The sequence below is a fragment of the Phascolarctos cinereus genome, unplaced genomic scaffold, assembly GCF_003287225.1.
Source record: "Phascolarctos cinereus isolate Bilbo 61053 unplaced genomic scaffold, phaCin_HiC Scaffold_5;HRSCAF=322, whole genome shotgun sequence".
Lineage (NCBI taxonomy): Eukaryota > Metazoa > Chordata > Mammalia > Diprotodontia > Phascolarctidae > Phascolarctos > Phascolarctos cinereus.
Window position 1 is genome coordinate 257,981,226 of NW_027555958.1, and position 17,284 is coordinate 257,998,509.

General features: G+C 38.3%; 1 protein-coding gene across 3 annotated transcripts in view; it reads left to right on the plus strand.

The window, feature by feature from the left end:
- Positions 1 to 17,284, plus strand: part of PMP22 (peripheral myelin protein 22) — a 109,744-nt gene that overhangs the window by 26,990 nt on the left and 65,470 nt on the right. For all 3 annotated transcript variants that reach the window (XM_020966626.2, XM_020966627.2, XM_078155736.1), the window contains exon 4: positions 7,707 to 7,847. In XM_020966626.2, the coding sequence (XP_020822285.1) occupies positions 7,707 to 7,847 (141 nt within the window). The remainder of the gene's footprint in view (positions 1 to 7,706; positions 7,848 to 17,284) is intronic.

The following is a 17,284-nucleotide window of genomic DNA, read 5'->3' on the forward strand; positions in this document are numbered from 1 at the left end:
ATAGAACATAGCCACACTGTCATCGCAGCCAGTACGGGCTTCTGGCTTTTGGCTGTCAGTAGTCCAGAGGCAGGCAAGGGGAGAGTTGAATTCTGTTGCCAGTCATTGGTTGCCAGAGCATGGTGAGCCCTGATGGGGTGAGTGGTAAGTGAGTCTGTTAGGGATTAAAGATCTGTCTTCTCAGCTGTTAGTTCATGAAGTTGTTATCTCATTCAGTTTCTTGATGTTTCAGACCCAGAGATCACTGTAATTGCTTATCTCTTGCTTAGTCTATTTTGGAGAGGTTCAAGAGTTCATGATGATTGGAGAAATTGTCTACCCCTCCATCTTGTTAGTCACATCACTAGAAAGACATTGAATGTGGTCCCATTGGCAAACTGTCTGCTTTTTTGATGATTTAGCCTACCGAAATACAGAGATAAGTACTACAGTTAGGATTCATTATGTAGTGAATCTGGCCATTACAATCAAAGAAAAATACAAAAATGGTCCTCAATTTCCCCCTCCCCCCTTCCACCTTCCGCTTTTTCAGTGATATTAAAAGATTGGGAAAATAGTAGTGATAAGAGTAGGTAAGAGTCATACAGATTTTAGTCTACATACAAGCATTAAGGTAACTATTGATGCTCTAAATGTGATACTTGTCCATTGACCAGTGAATGGCTATACTGTTAGAAGAACTGAAGCTTTTTAATCTTGGCATTCACACTAGAAATGGAAGCAGAAAACAAAAGGAAGGGGCGGTCAGGTGGTGCAGTGGATAGAGCACTGGCCCTGAAGTCAGGAGGACCTGAGTTCAAATCCAGCCTCAGGCCAAACACTTGACAGCTGTGTGACCCTGGGCAAGTCACTTAACCCAATTGCCTAAAAAAAAAAAGAAAAGAAAGAAAACAAAAGGAACTTAAAGCTAAAAGACAGATTGGCTAATAGCTTCTCCTTGGAGATGAAAATTGGCAGAATGGATTAAGCAACAAGAAGCATATTAACTTCATCATCCCAAATTACAGTGTTTGTCATTAGCATTTATATAAAAATTTCCATGTTGACAATTATAGCTTACATAAATCAATTTATCTTTTAAAGTATGAGAATGTAGAATAATTCTATGAGGAACTCAATAAGATCCTCCAAATTAAATCAACATATATTTTACAAATATGGGGATAGAGGAGAACAGTAAAATGTATATGATTTTATATATATATATATATGTAATATAAAATATGTCTGTCCTATGTGTATATATACATATGCAGGCATGCATATCTATATATACAGGCTTTGGATTAAGAAACAAAAGATACCAAAGGCTCTACACAGTGACTTCAGACCTACATATATGTCATGAATACATTTTTTTTTGGCGAGGCAATTGGGGTTAAGTTACTTGCCCAGGGTTACACAGCTAATAAGTGTCAAATATCTGAGGCCAGATTTGAACTCAAGTCCCATGAGTACATTCTTTTAAAAAAAAATCAAGAGGCACTAGATATGGAAAGCATCAAATAACAAAAGTGAATTTGATCATATTTTTTACAAGAAATGACTGGAAACCAATGTGCCCAAATCAGCTGTCTGTCTACAGTCAGGCCATCAACAAAGAGGAAGGATAGAAATAAAAAACAAATTAGATGACCAAAAATGGGTAGATATTATTTGCAGTTAAAAGAAATCCAGCATGACCTGTTTAAACAAGCTATTGATTGCAAAATAAGGAAATAGATAAAAGAATTGAAATCAATGTTGACAACTACCATTTGCTAAAGATATTTAATTATTGTAAAGTAAATGCAACATCATAGAAAGTCTAAAAGTCACCTTAGAAAACCTTGAAATCCTTGAGAAAATGGAGAAATATAGCAGCTAAAGGCAACAAGAATTAGATTATAAATTAGTTTAGTGACTGTCATACAAAAAAGTGTTTAACATATGAATATGAAGATGATTTAAGGTTTCTTGAAAAATGTAAAAAAAGACATACCTTTGTTTGACAACTCTGATTATACATCAAGTGAGGCATAGAAAGAATAGGAAGACTATACTCTGTGTACGTAGGGATTTATTCTTTGAATTTGTATCCACAGAGCCTAGCACAGTACCTGGCACATGGTAGCTGCTTAACTGATTTATTGATTTGTCATACCAAGGAGTATGCCCAACACATAGTAAAATAGAAGAGGGATTCCTTAAAGAGGGTGAGCTTCTCTAAATGTTCCAGATGGCTGTAGATGACATTGTATTTGATTGTATCAAGCCCCAAACCATGGAGAGCCTCCTAAATGAGGTCCATAATCACTCAGAAGGGTATAACCATCCAAAGAGGAATGCTGTATTTTTATATGTGATTTATTTTAATTTTTTTCAATTAATAAGCACTTTCTTTCATATGCACCTCACCTGCCCCTGCTTTGAAAAGGCATTTACTCAAATGGCATAGCTAGAACAGTAGTTACGAAGTATTTCCCCAAAAAACTTTTACTCTTTTCCAAGAGAGTATATAAAGATTCATAGAATCAAGAGAGAAATTGGATACAAACTTAAAGCAGACAGTAGTGAGACATGTTTAGGGAACAGATGTGGCCAAAGCACCTTACAAGTCTGAGATACCAGGGCCTTGATATTCTTTCTTTCTCTGAAGAGTGCTCATGAAGTTCACTGAAGAGCATAGCATTTCCACTGGATGAGTGGCTCACCCATCCAGTCAAATCACTTAGCCATATTAGGCTCTTCAGGGGGCTTGGAATCTCTTATGGACAGGTTGGGCTTTCTCTTAGATGAATAGCTGCAATTTTCTAGTCTCTGTAGTGTTACTGTGCTCTGTGTATAACATTGCCCTTTCTGGAGCTCTTTCTTTTTGTATTGCTCTTTCAACCAAGGACAGCAAACCTTAGCCTAAGATTGACATAATTTTTTCCAGTTTGACTTCCTTAGAGCCTTGACTCTGATGTTTGTCAGCTCCACATAAGAGGTAAGAGAAGCCTAGGAGTTCTTGTTTGACAATTTTTACTGGTGCAAAACAGTTTTTCTTTTATGAAGGACCCTACCCTTACTTAGGGTGAAGAACCATTTACCTTTCCTTGATTCTAAGTGACTGAGGACAAAGGTATGGTGTCTTTGCCCCAGACCAAATTCATTGTCTTTGTTGGCTTTTTCATACGGAGTTGAAGTATTCAACTTGCAGACCTCTTACTAGGCATGTAATATACTTCATTTTAAAAAGACTTTATTTCTGTCTTTGTCCCTCCCAACTTTTCAGTTTTGCTGAAGTCTCAAGGAGTACACTTTTATTTACAAATGTACAAAATTTGGCAATTTTGCCCATGCTTGCAATTATTTTTCTGTTGAATATTTTTTTCCTTTGTCAGCGTGATTTTCAGAACAATTCATTGGACTTCCTATAGAATGACTCAAATCCGGTCTCAAAGATGTCTGAAAACATCCTAGATATGTTTTCAGATATATCTATATCTATATCTATATCTATCTATAGCTATATCTATCTATATCTATCTATATCTATAACTATCTATATCTATCTATCTATATCTATGTCTATAACTATCTATATCTATATCTATATCTATTCTATCTATCTATCTATATCTATATCTATATCTATGTCTATATCTATATCTATCTATATATCTATATCTATATCTATGTCTATATCTATATCTATATATATGTATGTATATATATAGTAGTTCACTACCATTTGAACTCAGAGTTTGAGACCATTCTATCCATAGGTGATATATTTGTGAGACAGTGTGCCCCAGGTTTATGGGGGAAGTATTTTGTGCTTACTATTTTTACTGTGCTATCTTAGTAACTATCTTTGTGAAGAGTTTACTGTCTGTTTAATGGAAAGTATTGTGGTATGAGCTTGTGAACTATTGAGTAAGGAATACAGACCCACAGAGTAAAGTAGCAACCACCCTCTGTAAGTCCATCCTGTAAAAACAAGGACAAATTGGAGAAGTAGTCCAAAGGTGGCGCTATATAATATATGTAGTAGCTTATACAATATGCCACTTTAAAGTTTACAAAGTGCTTTTTTCTTACTTGACCTTCATAACAACCCTGTAGTACAATTATTATGTCTATTTTCTAGGTAAGGGAAACTGAGGCTAAAAGATATTTAGTGACTTGCCAAGGATCACACAGCTAGAAAGTGTCTGAGGCAAGATTTGAACTCAGTTCTACCTGACTTCAAGTGCAGCACTATACCACCTAGCTACTCCATACATATATAAAATGACTGTTAATAATGAACACTGATTCATTAGACATCTTCCAAAGGCTGTATTAAGTGTATTAAATGTATTAAGACTTTTGTTTATTCATTTATTTCATTTATTCGTTTAAGACAGCCGCAAGATTATGATCTAAGAAGAATGGGCACGTCATATTACCATATGGGGTCATAGAATTTAAAACTAGGACATTAGATATCATCTAATCCAATTTTACATCTAATTTTTACAATTAAGGAAAATGAGGCAAAGAGATAATGTTTCTGTAGTGAAGAAAACTATTGTATTCCCAAAATCACTTCCTGGTTGAGTGGTTTATTTTCAGTGATTTCTTTGCTACCAAGAAGAAATTAAGTTAGGGTGCAAATTGGTCTAGGACCAATTGTGTACCAATGTGTGTGTGTGTGTGTGTGTGTGTGTGTGTGTGTGTGTGCCCACTTCTACCCAGGGTGAAACTAAACTAGGTGGTAAACTTGGGAAAACTATAAGCTGATTTTCTTCACCTTATATCTTCAGTGGAAAGCTTAAGGATTTCATTCAAAATAACAAGAATCTAAAGAAAATGTAGATATTCTGTCCTTACTACTCTCTGTGCCTTTTGAATCTGAAAACCTTGTGTAAAAACTATGGGCAACACTTAAGACATGACTAAGCCATTGTCTCTCTGTCTCATTTTCCTTAACTGTAAAATGATGGGGTTGGATTAAATGATCTCCAAGGTCCTAGCTCTAAATTCTATGACCTTAAGACATAGTTATTCAGTGAACTGGAGAAGGCTAATTGCTTTTCCTTCTTTTTCACTCTTCTCAGGATTTTTTTTTCACTGCCTTAAAGCATCGCTGGAGGCAGGGGAAAGAAGAGGTGCAATACAAAGCAACTCTGAAGGGAAAGAGGTTGTGACATAAGACACTTTCCATAATAAGTTAAAAAGATATGTTGTTTATTCCATTAATTGGCAAACCTTCTTCATTTAGTTAAAGTAGTCAAGTACAGCTAAACTGAAGTCACATTCTACCTAAACATTTTAAGTCTTATTCAGAAACTAAGCAATTAAAATTTTTTTGTTTACAATAACTCTTAAATTGTTTTCTATTAGAGAAAATTCTAGCAAATTTTATTTAGTTTCTGGTTTTCTATAGTTAATTGCTTTCCCTGCACCTTTTCCTATCACCACTTTAGGACCAACTAAGTGACTAGTGGAGTAGCTCTCCCCAGCCATAGGGACTTGGAATGCTGCTGTTTGTATTTTTTTCCCCTCCCTTAAGAAGAAACTGGATTTTTCTCTTTCCATCCGCTTTAGCTTTTAACAGAGTAATGCAACCAAACTAATTATTTACAAGTTTAAACATATATAAATTAAATATAATAGAATAAAAGATGTTTGCCTATTTTTGTTCACTGTCCTTCGTTCTGGAAGAGAACCATGACATCAGGAAGGTGATGCCATGACTCACAAATGAATTAGATTGAAGTGAGGAATGGCTGTGCAAAGTCACCAACCTCACTCTCTTCTCTGTAAGCCATTTGTGTCCACTGATAAGATATAGATTAGAATAACTAGAGATGGCCCTAGATGCAGTGGGAGGCCTTGGCCTTTTTAAGCTAAGTTCTTTCTCAGGTCTCAGTTTGTGTGAGACAATGTCTATTCAGTGATTAAGGCTAGGTAAGAAATGAGGCAAAGAATGTCCTCTTTTATCTAGTGTAAAAAAACAAAATCAGTCTGGGAGAGGAAGGCCCTCAGGGTTTCTGGACAAAACAGAAACAATTGCTAGTTACATTCACTCTGAGCCACCAGAGCCCAAACAATGACCAAGTGAGACTGGGGCTGGGCCATGTGCTAAAAGCTTCTTCTGTGTCTTAGTTTCTTACCTTGTTTCTTTCTCAGTCTCTTTTACTGAATCTGATCAGTGTCACTCCGAAGAATAGTGAGTGCAACCCGAGGTTCTGTCCTAGACCTTCTCTATTCTCTATATTTTTTTCGTAGTAATCTCATGGGCTCAATTATCATATCTATGCAAATGATTCCTAGATTCCAACCTTCTTTTCTCTCTGAGCTCCAATCCCACATCACCAACTGTATGTCCCATTAGAGTCTTAAACTCAACGTAACCAAAACAGAACTTTTTATCTTTTTCTACCCTTTCCCCCTTCTAAACTTGCCTATTACTCAGAGGCATCAACTTGCTTATAAAATGACTCAGCCAATCACTAGGTCATCTAATCACTCAGGTTCACAAGGTCAGTGTGAGGTCTATCTTCTTCAACTCCTATTACACACCCCATATATCCAAATTAGTTGCTAAATCTTCTAATCTATTTCTCTACAGCATCTCTCCTAAATGTCTTCTTCTCTCTACTCACATAGCCACCACCCTCTTTGTAAAAGCCTTTTAAATGGCCAGCCTGTTGTCTCTCCGAAGTCCAATCCAGCTGCCAAAAGGTATAAATCACACTCTACTCAGTAAGCCCAGTCACACCCTATTACTTCCAGGATTAAATATGAAGACCTTTGTTTGGCCTTCAGAGCTCTTTAGCCCCTTCTAATCATCTCATATTTTAACCTTCTACACATACTCTGATCCAGTCATGCTGGCCTTCTTGCTGCTCCCTGCACACAACACCCCATATCTGTGCCTTTGCACTGGCTGTTCTTTTTTCCTGAAATGCCCTCCGTCCCAACCTCTAAGTCTTAGAATTCCCAGCCTCCTTTAATATCCACCTCCTCTAAGGATCCTTTACTGCTTTTCTCTAAGGTTACTTTCCATCTACTCTGTATTCATCCTGCATGTATGTATTTTTATGTATGATTTGTGTATTTTGTCTCTCCCATTAGACTAGAGGCTCCTTAATGGTACGGACTGTTTTGTTTTGTTTTTTTCCTTTTTAATTTGTATTCCCAGAACTCAGCTATATGTTTATTATATTCTGGCACGTGGTAAGTGCTTAATAAGTGCTTGTTAATTGATTGATTAAATGACCAAAGGGGCTGAGAGGGTTAAAGGGAGCAGGAGATTTAGAAGTAGTCAGGAGTGATATGTTCACAATAAGGAAGAGTGTGCTAGAAAATTAAATTATATTTTGCATGCTCTGTTCATTAAGACAAGAGAGTATGTAATGTATTCTAGAATTATTTCTCTTAAAAGTGGCTAAAATATAAAAAGTTACAGTGGGTACAGGGCTAAGCTAGTTTTTCTGGAGAATTTTATTTGTAACCTCATCAGGTCCTGCTATTGGTTTTCCTCTTAGCAATAAGATTTCTTACCACAGATTTTTCTAAGACATATTTATTGAGCTGTTTGTGCCAGTGTTCATGACTACCCTGCTAGTTTCTGTTTGATTTCTCTTAGGGTGTGTACAATTAGCCCTCCAAATCTCTTTGGTCCTTTTTCAGCCAGAAAGCCAAAATATGACCTGTTTTCCTAATTGTTTCTACCTTTTCTTTCCCTCCAGAATGGCTGCAATCTGTTCAAGCCACCATGATCCTTTCCATTATATTCAGTGTCCTTTCCTTGTTCCTGTTCTTCTGCCAGCTTTTTACTCTTACCAAGGGTGGACGATTTTATATCACTGGAATCTTCCAGATCATCTGTGGTAAGTCATTTCCATAGTAAGATGGGTGGAATAGTGGGAAGAAGGTCAAAGGGTCAGAAGAGAAGACATATAACACGTACAGGCACCCATTTGATCTTTGGAATACATCGAATATCATTGATGCAATGATCTTTGGAATGTGAGGCTTGGAAGAGTGCCCTTCTTACTTCTTCAGAAAGTGAAGACAGAATCTAGGAAGGAGATTCTGAGAAAGGCAGACTTAGAAAAGTGGCTCTTTTAAGCCTGGGCATTAAACTACTTTCCTGGTAGCTGCCCTATTCCAAGTCATTAGCCACTTCACAGAACTGAGGAGACTATAGATTTATTTGTTCTTATCTCAGCTGGCCCTTGTTTCATAGAATCTGTTCTTGTGTAAAATCTGATCTGTGGAGTCAGGCATGATACATTAATTGCATTAACCCTAGGTATCCTTGTATAATATTGTACAGGGAACTGGGCTCACTTCTGTATAGGATAAGGAATATCTCACACACACGCACACACACACCCCCAAAATGGGCTCTGGAATGGAGCAGGGGTGGTAGGTATCCAGAGAAAGGTAACTAGGATAGTGAATTGACTGGAGACCATGCCATATAAAGATAAGTGAAAGAAACTGGTATTTTTATCCTATGAAGAAAAAAAAAACCAAGAAGGAACATGATAGCTATCTTTAAAAAAAACTTGAATAACTTTCATGGAGAAGAGATATTTGACTTAATTGAATCATATCCATTCACCAGTTAGTCAACAAGCATTTATGAAACATTTACTATATGCTAGACACTGTGCTAAGCTTGAAGAATACAAAGAAAAGCAAAAGATAGTCCCTGCTCTCAGGAAGTTTACAGAATATATACAAGCAAGATACATGCAAGGTTAAAAATAATAATAACTAGCATTTATGTAGTTATTAAGGTTTGTAAAGTACTTTACAAATATAATCTCATTTTGTCCTCACGCTAACCCTGCAAGGTGGGTGCTATTTTTATCCCAGTCTTACACATGAGTAAACTGAGGCAGACAGGTTAAGTGGCTTGCACAACTGTTAAGTGTCTCATACGGGATTTGAACCTAGATTCAATTCAATAAATATTTATTAAGCACCAGCTATGTGCCAGGGACTGTGCTAAACACAAGGGATACAAAAGGATACAAAAAGATACAAAAGACAATGTCTGCTCTGAAGGAGTTTAGAATCTAATGGGGTAGATAACATGCAAACAAATATATACAGAGCAAGTGTGTACTGAATAAACAGAAAATAAGAGAGGGAAGGCACTGAAATTAAGAGATGTTAGAGAAGGTAGGACTTTAGTTGGGACTTAAAAGAAGCCAGGGAAGTCAATAGTTAAATTGGAGAAGGAAGAAAATTCCAAGTATGGGGGACATCCAGAGAAAATGCTGAACTGAGAAATGGAGTGACTTGTTCATGGAACAAACAGCCAGGAGGCCAGTGTCACTCACTGGATGAAACACTATGTTTCAAGGAGTAAGGTGTAAGAAGACTGGTAATGTAGGAGGGGAATGCCAAACAGAGCATTTTGTTTTGTATTTGCTCCTGAAAGCAAAAGCCACTGGAGTTTGGTGAGAGCAGGGGGAGCAGGGGAGGGGGGGGAGGGGGTGAGTGACAGGATCAATCTGCATTTTAGGAAAATAACTTAATGACTGAATGGAGGATGGATTGGAACAGACAGTAGGAGCAGACTTGAAGCAACCAGACACATTAGCAATCTATTGCAGTAATACAAGTGTTAAGGGCCTGCGCTAGAGTGGTGGCAGTGTCAGAGGAGAGAAAGAAGTGTAATAAAGGTGAAATCAACAGCTTGGATGGTAGAGAGGGGCATGAGAGATAGTAAGAAGTCCAGGATGACTATTAGGTTGGGAGCCTGAGTGACTGGGAGGATGCTGTTGCCCTTTAACAGTAATAAGGAAAGAGAGGGGGGAGGTGGAGAAGGTTTGAGGAAAGAGAATGAATTCTGGTTTGGACATATCAGGTTTATGTTGTCTACTAGATACCCAATTTAAGATGTCTGGAATGCCGTTGGAGAAACGAGATTAGAGGTGAGCAGAGAGACAGAGGCAGGAAAGGTAGATTTAAGAATCAGCTTAAAGGTGGTAATTAAATCTGTGGAAGCTGATGAGATTACCAAATGAAGTAATAAAGAGGACCTTCTCCAGGGGACCCAGTATAGAACCCTGAGGGACACCTATGATTAGAGGGCATAACCTACAGGAGGATCCAGAAAAGGAGACAGAGAGGGAGAGGTCAAATAGGTAAGAGGAAAACCAGGAGAGAGTTGTGTCCCAAAAACCTAAAAAGAAGAGAGCATAAAGGAGGAGAGGGTGATCAATAGTGTCAGTTGCTGTAGAGAAGTGAGGGAGAATGAGGATTGAGAAAGGCCATTGAATTTGGTAACTAAAAGATAATTAGTAACTTTGAAGAGAGCAATTTTAGTGAAATGGTAAAGTCAGAAGCTAGATTGTAAGAGGTTAAGAAGAGGGTGAGCAGAGAGAAAGTGGAGGAACCTGTTGTGAACAGCCTTTTCTAGGAATTTAGCTACAAAGGGCAGAAGAGAAACAGGATAATAGCACAGATGGAAGGATCAAGTAAGGGTTTTGTTTTGTTTTGTTTTCAGGATAAGGGACATACTGGCATATTTCTAGGCAGTAGGAAATGAGACAGTAGAGAGGGAGAGATTGAAACTAAGTGAGAGAGTGAGGTTAACAGAAGAGGCAGTCTGTTGGAGGAGATGGGATGAAATGGAATTGCTTGAACAAAAAGAGGGGTTAGCCTTGGTAAGGAGTAAGGCCACTTAATCATGTGAAACAGGTGAAGAAGGATGTAAGGTACCTGAGTGATAGAAGATGAGAAAGAGAGAAGAAGGAACTCAACATGAATGGCCTCAATTTTTTCGGTAAAATATGAGGGAAGGTTCTCAACTGAGAGAGTTGGGGGAAGCCATGGGAGGTTTGAAGAGGGATGAAAAGGTTGAAAAGAGAGGTTAAGGGATGAAGAGTGCTGTGGAAAGCAGGTTGATAAAGGGAGGTATAGTATAATTGCTGAGCAGCAACGAGGGCCCATTTGAGGTTATCTAACATAAATTTGTAGTGGACCCAGTCAAAATGATTGCATGATTTTCTCTACCTCCTTCAGCAGCACATGTGTAGGTACAAAGTCAACAAATGGTGGGAATGATCTGAGGCTGAGGCTTGGCTGGGTACGATTGTCAATATAATAAGGGAACTAGGGGTTCAAGAGAGGAGGGCAGTGTAAAGTTAAATTGGTTCACCAAGGAGTTAAGATGGGGAAAAGAAGAGAGAGTGACTAGTACAAGGGAGATGGCCTTGGAGAGATCCAGAAGGATAAGGGATGAAAAAAAAAAGCCAATAACTTAGAATATATATTTAAGTATTCTGATATATAATATATAATAATATATACTTATATTCTGAAGTAGTAACATCAGAATAATAGATTTAGAGCCAGAAATGACCTTAGAGGCATTCTAATTCAACCCCCTCCTTTTACAGTTGAGGAAACTGTGACTTCACCAAATTCACAATCAAATGAGTGTCAGAGTATCAGTTGGGATTTGAACCTAGGTCCTATGACTCCAAACCTAGTACCCATTCCACTATATCATAGCTTGCTCTTCTTAGCCCCAAAGGCAGAACTAGAAACAATGAGTAGAAGTTAGCTAACATTAACAATAGAATTATCCTATTGTAGTCATGCAAATAAATGTTAGAATAAGCAGATTTCATTCATTCACTCAATACAGAGACTGAGAGATAAAAACTAAATAGAGAGACAAAATCTCAATAATACCTGACCTCAAGGAACTTATATTCTACTACTGTGAAAAAACATGTCCCAGATAAGATATAAAATATATAAAAATCATGATCCAGGGCTCAAGGCCCTTACTTCAAGTAGACAGAATCAGATCTTGAAGACTACGCCAAGAAGGTCATCCTCTCTATGTATTCTCTTAAAATTTACACTAGGAAATCTCCAAACATAGCTTAGAGATAGCTTGTGTTTAGCTTTCCCCAAATGTTTGTAGCAAAGGATACCCATTGCCTGTGGAAGTACTCAAGCTACTTGAGTTTGAAAGGATGCTAAGAAAGTGCTGTTTGAAAAGATGATGCCTTATAATTACATATTAGATGAGATTCAGTGCAGAAAACTATTTTACCATTAATCATTCCATTACATATAAATTGTTTTTCTCAGTCATATTTAGGCTATTAGAATGCTAAGTATAATTATCAGCTTCAATTTTCTCATCTCAAAATTGGTCAGGGAAAGGGGCTTATAGGTTATAGGATTTAGACCTAGAAAGGACATCAGGTTCTGGAGCACTGATGCAGCCAACCAAATCCTAAAGGGATTGATATGTCTAGAATGCCAATTTATTCACTTAAAATGAGGGGCCACATCTTTTCATTAACTTTGTGTTCAGTATCCCAGCCACCCTATTCCTTTTATCAAGGTACATGGAAATTCATATTCAAAAGGTTATTTGACAAGCTTGGGATCAGAACAGTCAAGTCAGTCAATAAATATTTATTAAACATCTATTATATACTTGGCACTGTGCTGATCACTGCAGACATAAAGAAAGATAGAAACAGCCCCTGTTCATGAGGAGCTCACAATCTAATGAGGGAGGCAACATACATGCAAATAACTATGTACGACCATGCTATATACAAGATAAATGGGAAATTATCAACTGAGGGAAGGCATTAGAATTAAGAGGGATTGGGAAAAGCTTTGTGTAAATGATATTTTAGCTGGGACTTGAAGGAAGCCAGGAGGCAGAGATGAGGAGGGGGAGTGTTCCATGCATGGGGGACAACCAGTGAAAATACTCAGTCAAGAGATGAAGTGTCTTGTTTGAGGAGTGTCAGGGAGGACAGTGTCATTAGATAACTAGCATACAGGGTCAGGGAGGTGAGGATAGATGGGGGAGGTGTAAGGTGTAAGAAGACTAGAAAGGTAGAAAGGGGCCAGGTCATGGAGGGCTTTGAGTGCCAAACAGAGGAGGTAGTATTTTAATTCTGGAGGTTATCACCGGAGTTTACTGAATGGGGAATGATGTGGTCAGACCTGTGCTTTAGGAAAATCACTTTGGTAACTGAAGAAATGACGAGCTGGAGTAGGAAGAAAGTTGTGGTGTACAAACCAAAGCTGTTGCAGTAGTACAGGCATATAGTGATGAGAGCCTGCACAAGGATGTTGACAAAAGCAGAGAAGAGAAAGGGGGCACGTAAGATAAGTGTTAGGAAGATAAAACCAACAGGCCTTAGAAGTAGATCAATAGATTGTATATGGGAAGTGAGAGAGAGAATGAAGATTTAAGAATGACACTTAAGTTGCAAGCCTGGGTGACTGAGATGGTGGGAAATTAGGAAGAGCAGAAGGCTTGGAGAGAAAGAGAATAATTGTGTACAGAGCATCCAGTTCAAGATGTCCAACATGAAGTTAGAGATGTGAGACTTAAAGTTAGCAGAGAGGTTAAGGTAGGATAAGTAGAGGTAAGAATTATTAGCATAGTGATGATAACTGAATCCATGGGAGCTGATGAGACCATCAAGGGAAATAGTAGAGAGGGAGAAGAGAAGAGGGAACAGCAGGACTGTGGAACCTCTATGACAACAAAGGGAAACTGAAAAAGAGCAATCAGGAGAGAGTAGTGTCAAGAAAACCTCGAGAGAAGAGAATATCAAGGAAAAGTGGGTGATCAGCAGTGTTAAAGGCTGAAGAGAGGCCAAGAAGGATAAGAATTGAGAAAAGGCCCTTACTTACATTTAGTAATTAGGAGGTCTTTAGTGATTTTGGAGAGAGCATTTTCAATTTAAAGATGAGGTCAGAAGCTAGACTGTAGTGACTTAAGAAGAGAGTGAGAGGAAAGGAAGTGGAGGTTCCTATTATAGATAGCCTCCTCAAAGAGTTTAGCCACAAAAAGCAGGAAAGGTATGTATGATAATAGTGGGGATGGATGGAGGTTTTTTGAGGAGGGGCCAGAAATGGGCATGTTTGTGGACAGTAGGAAAATAGAAATAGACAGGAAGAGACTGATGATAAGTGAGAAAGTAGGGACCACTTGTTAATGCGGAAGGGTTAGCCTTGGTAAGGAGAAGAGCCGCCTCTTCAGACGAGATAGGAATAAAGTAGTGGATCGTGGCAGAGGCATCTGGGTGGTATTAGATGAGAGGGAGGAGAAAAGAAGGGAGCCCTTGGCCAATGACCTCAATTTTTTCAATAAAATATGAGAAAAGGTTCTTAACTGAGAGGATGAATAGGAGGGGAGGGGAGAGCCATAGGAGTTTTGAGGAAAGATGCAAAGATTTGGAAATGCTGCTATAGTAAGTGGTATAATGAGTTAATTAAAGGGGGTGGGTGTAAAAATTGCCTTACATCAGGGAGAACATGGTGGAGGTTATGCAATATAAATGTCTAGTGCACCCAATCATCATGGCTTGATGATTTGCTTGAAACATAGTCCGTGCAGGTTGTAGTAAAGTATAATGAACTCCGTAACCGCAGAACTTGAGCCCGCTAAGTACAGACAGTCTCTTTCTTGTACAAGCATTAGAGACGTACTGACAGTCTCTCTTTAATGGCCTCCACAAATTCAGTTGTTCAGTTGTGTCTGACTCTGCATGGCCCCATGAACTTTTGTCTATGGGGTATTCTTGGCAAAGACACTAGATGGGTCTGCCATTTCCTTCTCTGCTGTGTCCCCATTTTACAGATGAGGAACTGAGGCAAATAGGGGTTAGTTAAGTGATTTGCCCAGGGTCACACAGCTAGCGAGTGTCGGAGGCCACATTTGAACTCAGATCTCCCTGAGTGGCCCAGTGCTCTATCCACTGTACCACTTAACTACTCCAGACTCCGTGAGGACCACTGTCTTATTTGCCTGTACTATTCCTTCACCACCTTTCTTTTCTGAAACATAATCTTATATACCCATATTCCCATGTTTATGGTATTTTTGAAAATTATTTATTACATTTGTGGTCTCCAGTGACCTGTCAGCATCACCTGAACCTCCTCAGTGAATTACCCCCAAATTATACATGTAGGGAAAAGTTTCCTGTTGACGATTAATCCCAGTCATAGTGTATAGGTTTTTATGAATTTCGATATCATGTTACACTCCTTATGTCACTAGATTTTGAGAACTGTATTTACAGGTATCGCTCTATAGCTCTCTATCCATTTAGTTGTTAGATGTGCTAGTCTCTAGAGGTTGGCTGGAATTAAGTATGCAAACCTCAAGTTATCCATGTTCAAGAGAATCTAAAAGGTTGTACCATAGAAACTAGTGCCCTTATCCAGCATAAGTCATTATTGTCTTTACCTTTTAATTCTGACTAAAATCAAAACATGATCAGTGTGAGGACACTATTATGTACTTCAACTTTTCCTATTCATTTTTATTATTTCTTTTTGCAGTGCCACCATAAATAACTTTTAGATGTAAATTAAGAAATTGGGGGGGATGAATAGAAAGAGCGTAATTTCTTCACTGGTCTCTCACTGCATCTGATTCTACTAAAGCTGGAGTTGGAAACCATTTTAAGAAGCTTCTTAAGCAGCATGTCATTCTGGGATGTTATTGTCATTCTCATTTTATAGAGGCAAACAGGTTCAATGACTTTTCCATGATCACACAGCTATTAAATGTCAGAGGCAAGAGATGAACTCAAGTCTTCACATTTCCAAGTCCAGAAATCTGTCAGCTACGTAAAACTGCTACCAAGTTTGAAATACTGAAAACAAAAATGAATCAAATGTCATAAAAATATTGTGAGACAGAACTTGAGGAAGTTAGCAGTGTTAAGAGTTCCTACATCTTCATGCTGGGGCCTTTCTGATGATTTAAGGAAAGTGCTTGTCAAATAATTCTTGTTAATTAAGCTGCTCTTCCTCTTTGAACCTCAGGTTTCTAATCTGTAAAATGAGTAGTCTGAACTAGATGAGTCCTCTGTTCCATTCTGTCTTCACTCTATGCTGTAAGGAGGTGAGCATCTGGAGTCCTTTCCTTGGAGCATGTGATGAAGGATGGTAGTAATAGAATGTTTCCTCTAGACAACTACGTAGCACAAGAGATAGAGTGCTGAGTCTGGAGACAGGAAAACCTGGCCTCAGACATTTATTCACTGTGTGACCCTGTGCAAGTTACTTAACTTCTGTCTGCCTCAGTTTCTTCAATTGCAATATGGGGATAATAGCACCTACCTCCCAGGGTTGTCGAATCAAATAAAATAATATTTTTAAGCACTTAGCACAGTACATGGCACATAGTAAGCACTTAAGTTAGGGGTTTTGTTTCCTTACTTCTTAGTAATTCTTAGCCTCTCCCTGAGAATGTACACTGAATAGAAGATACCTGGTTTTAAGGCCTAGGTTCCACAACAAAAGATATGAGTCCTTAGTAGTAACAGGCAGTACTCTTAAATTTTCTGCCCTCAAGAAAAAAAAAAAAGAGTAAGACAAAGGCTGGAGTAGTGGATCTGATCCCACTCTCACTCTGCAATAACCATGTTTGTGTATTTCCCAATAGAATGTAAGCTCCTTAACAGAAGAGATTATTTTGTTTTTAACTTTCTATCCCCACTGCCTAGCTATATTGAGTGATCAAATAGTCTATCCAGGTCATTATTCTTGTATTTGGCCAATAGGGTCCCAACACTATTTAACAAATAGTACAGAGATTACAAATCTTGCTTACACAGTCTGAACCGTAGTGACTTTATTTGTTCTGGCCCAGCATCAGGCATTTATACCAACTGCAGTCATACAGAACCTGATAGAGGAAAAGCTTTATTTGGCAGCAGAGAAGCTATTAAGGTAGTAGATTATTGGGAATTGGACCTTGTCACATTCCTAGACAATAGTGTGTTGACTAAGGATTTATGCTCTTTATGACTTTGTTATAGATTCAAGAGATGTGTTAATTCCAAAGGGATTGATATTTCAAGCCCCAGAGAGTAAATGCCTGTGGTTCTCAGGCTTGCTTTAAGAGACCAATATGTCAAGAGAGCTGCCTAAATATAAGCAACCTAATCAACTTAAAATAGAAGACACCTGAAATTTGTACCAGACAGAAATAACGATCAAGAAATCCATTGGTTGAGAGGATTCTGGGAAGATGGCAGAGTAGGTCAGCAAATTCCAAGCTCTCGAGATTTTCCCGCACAAAAGAGATAAAATAACACCTTAGGGCGAACAAAGTGAGGGTATAAATAAATAAGAATAGGGGCACAACAGGGGTTTTCCTGGGACAACTCAAGAAGATTAGAAGAAAAATCCCAGGACGAGGTTTGGTCCCTGTGAAGAGTAAACACCTCCAGGCTAGAGTTAACAACAAGCATCAAGCAGTGGGGTGAGCTGGCTTGGGAGGCTGCCTCAGCCC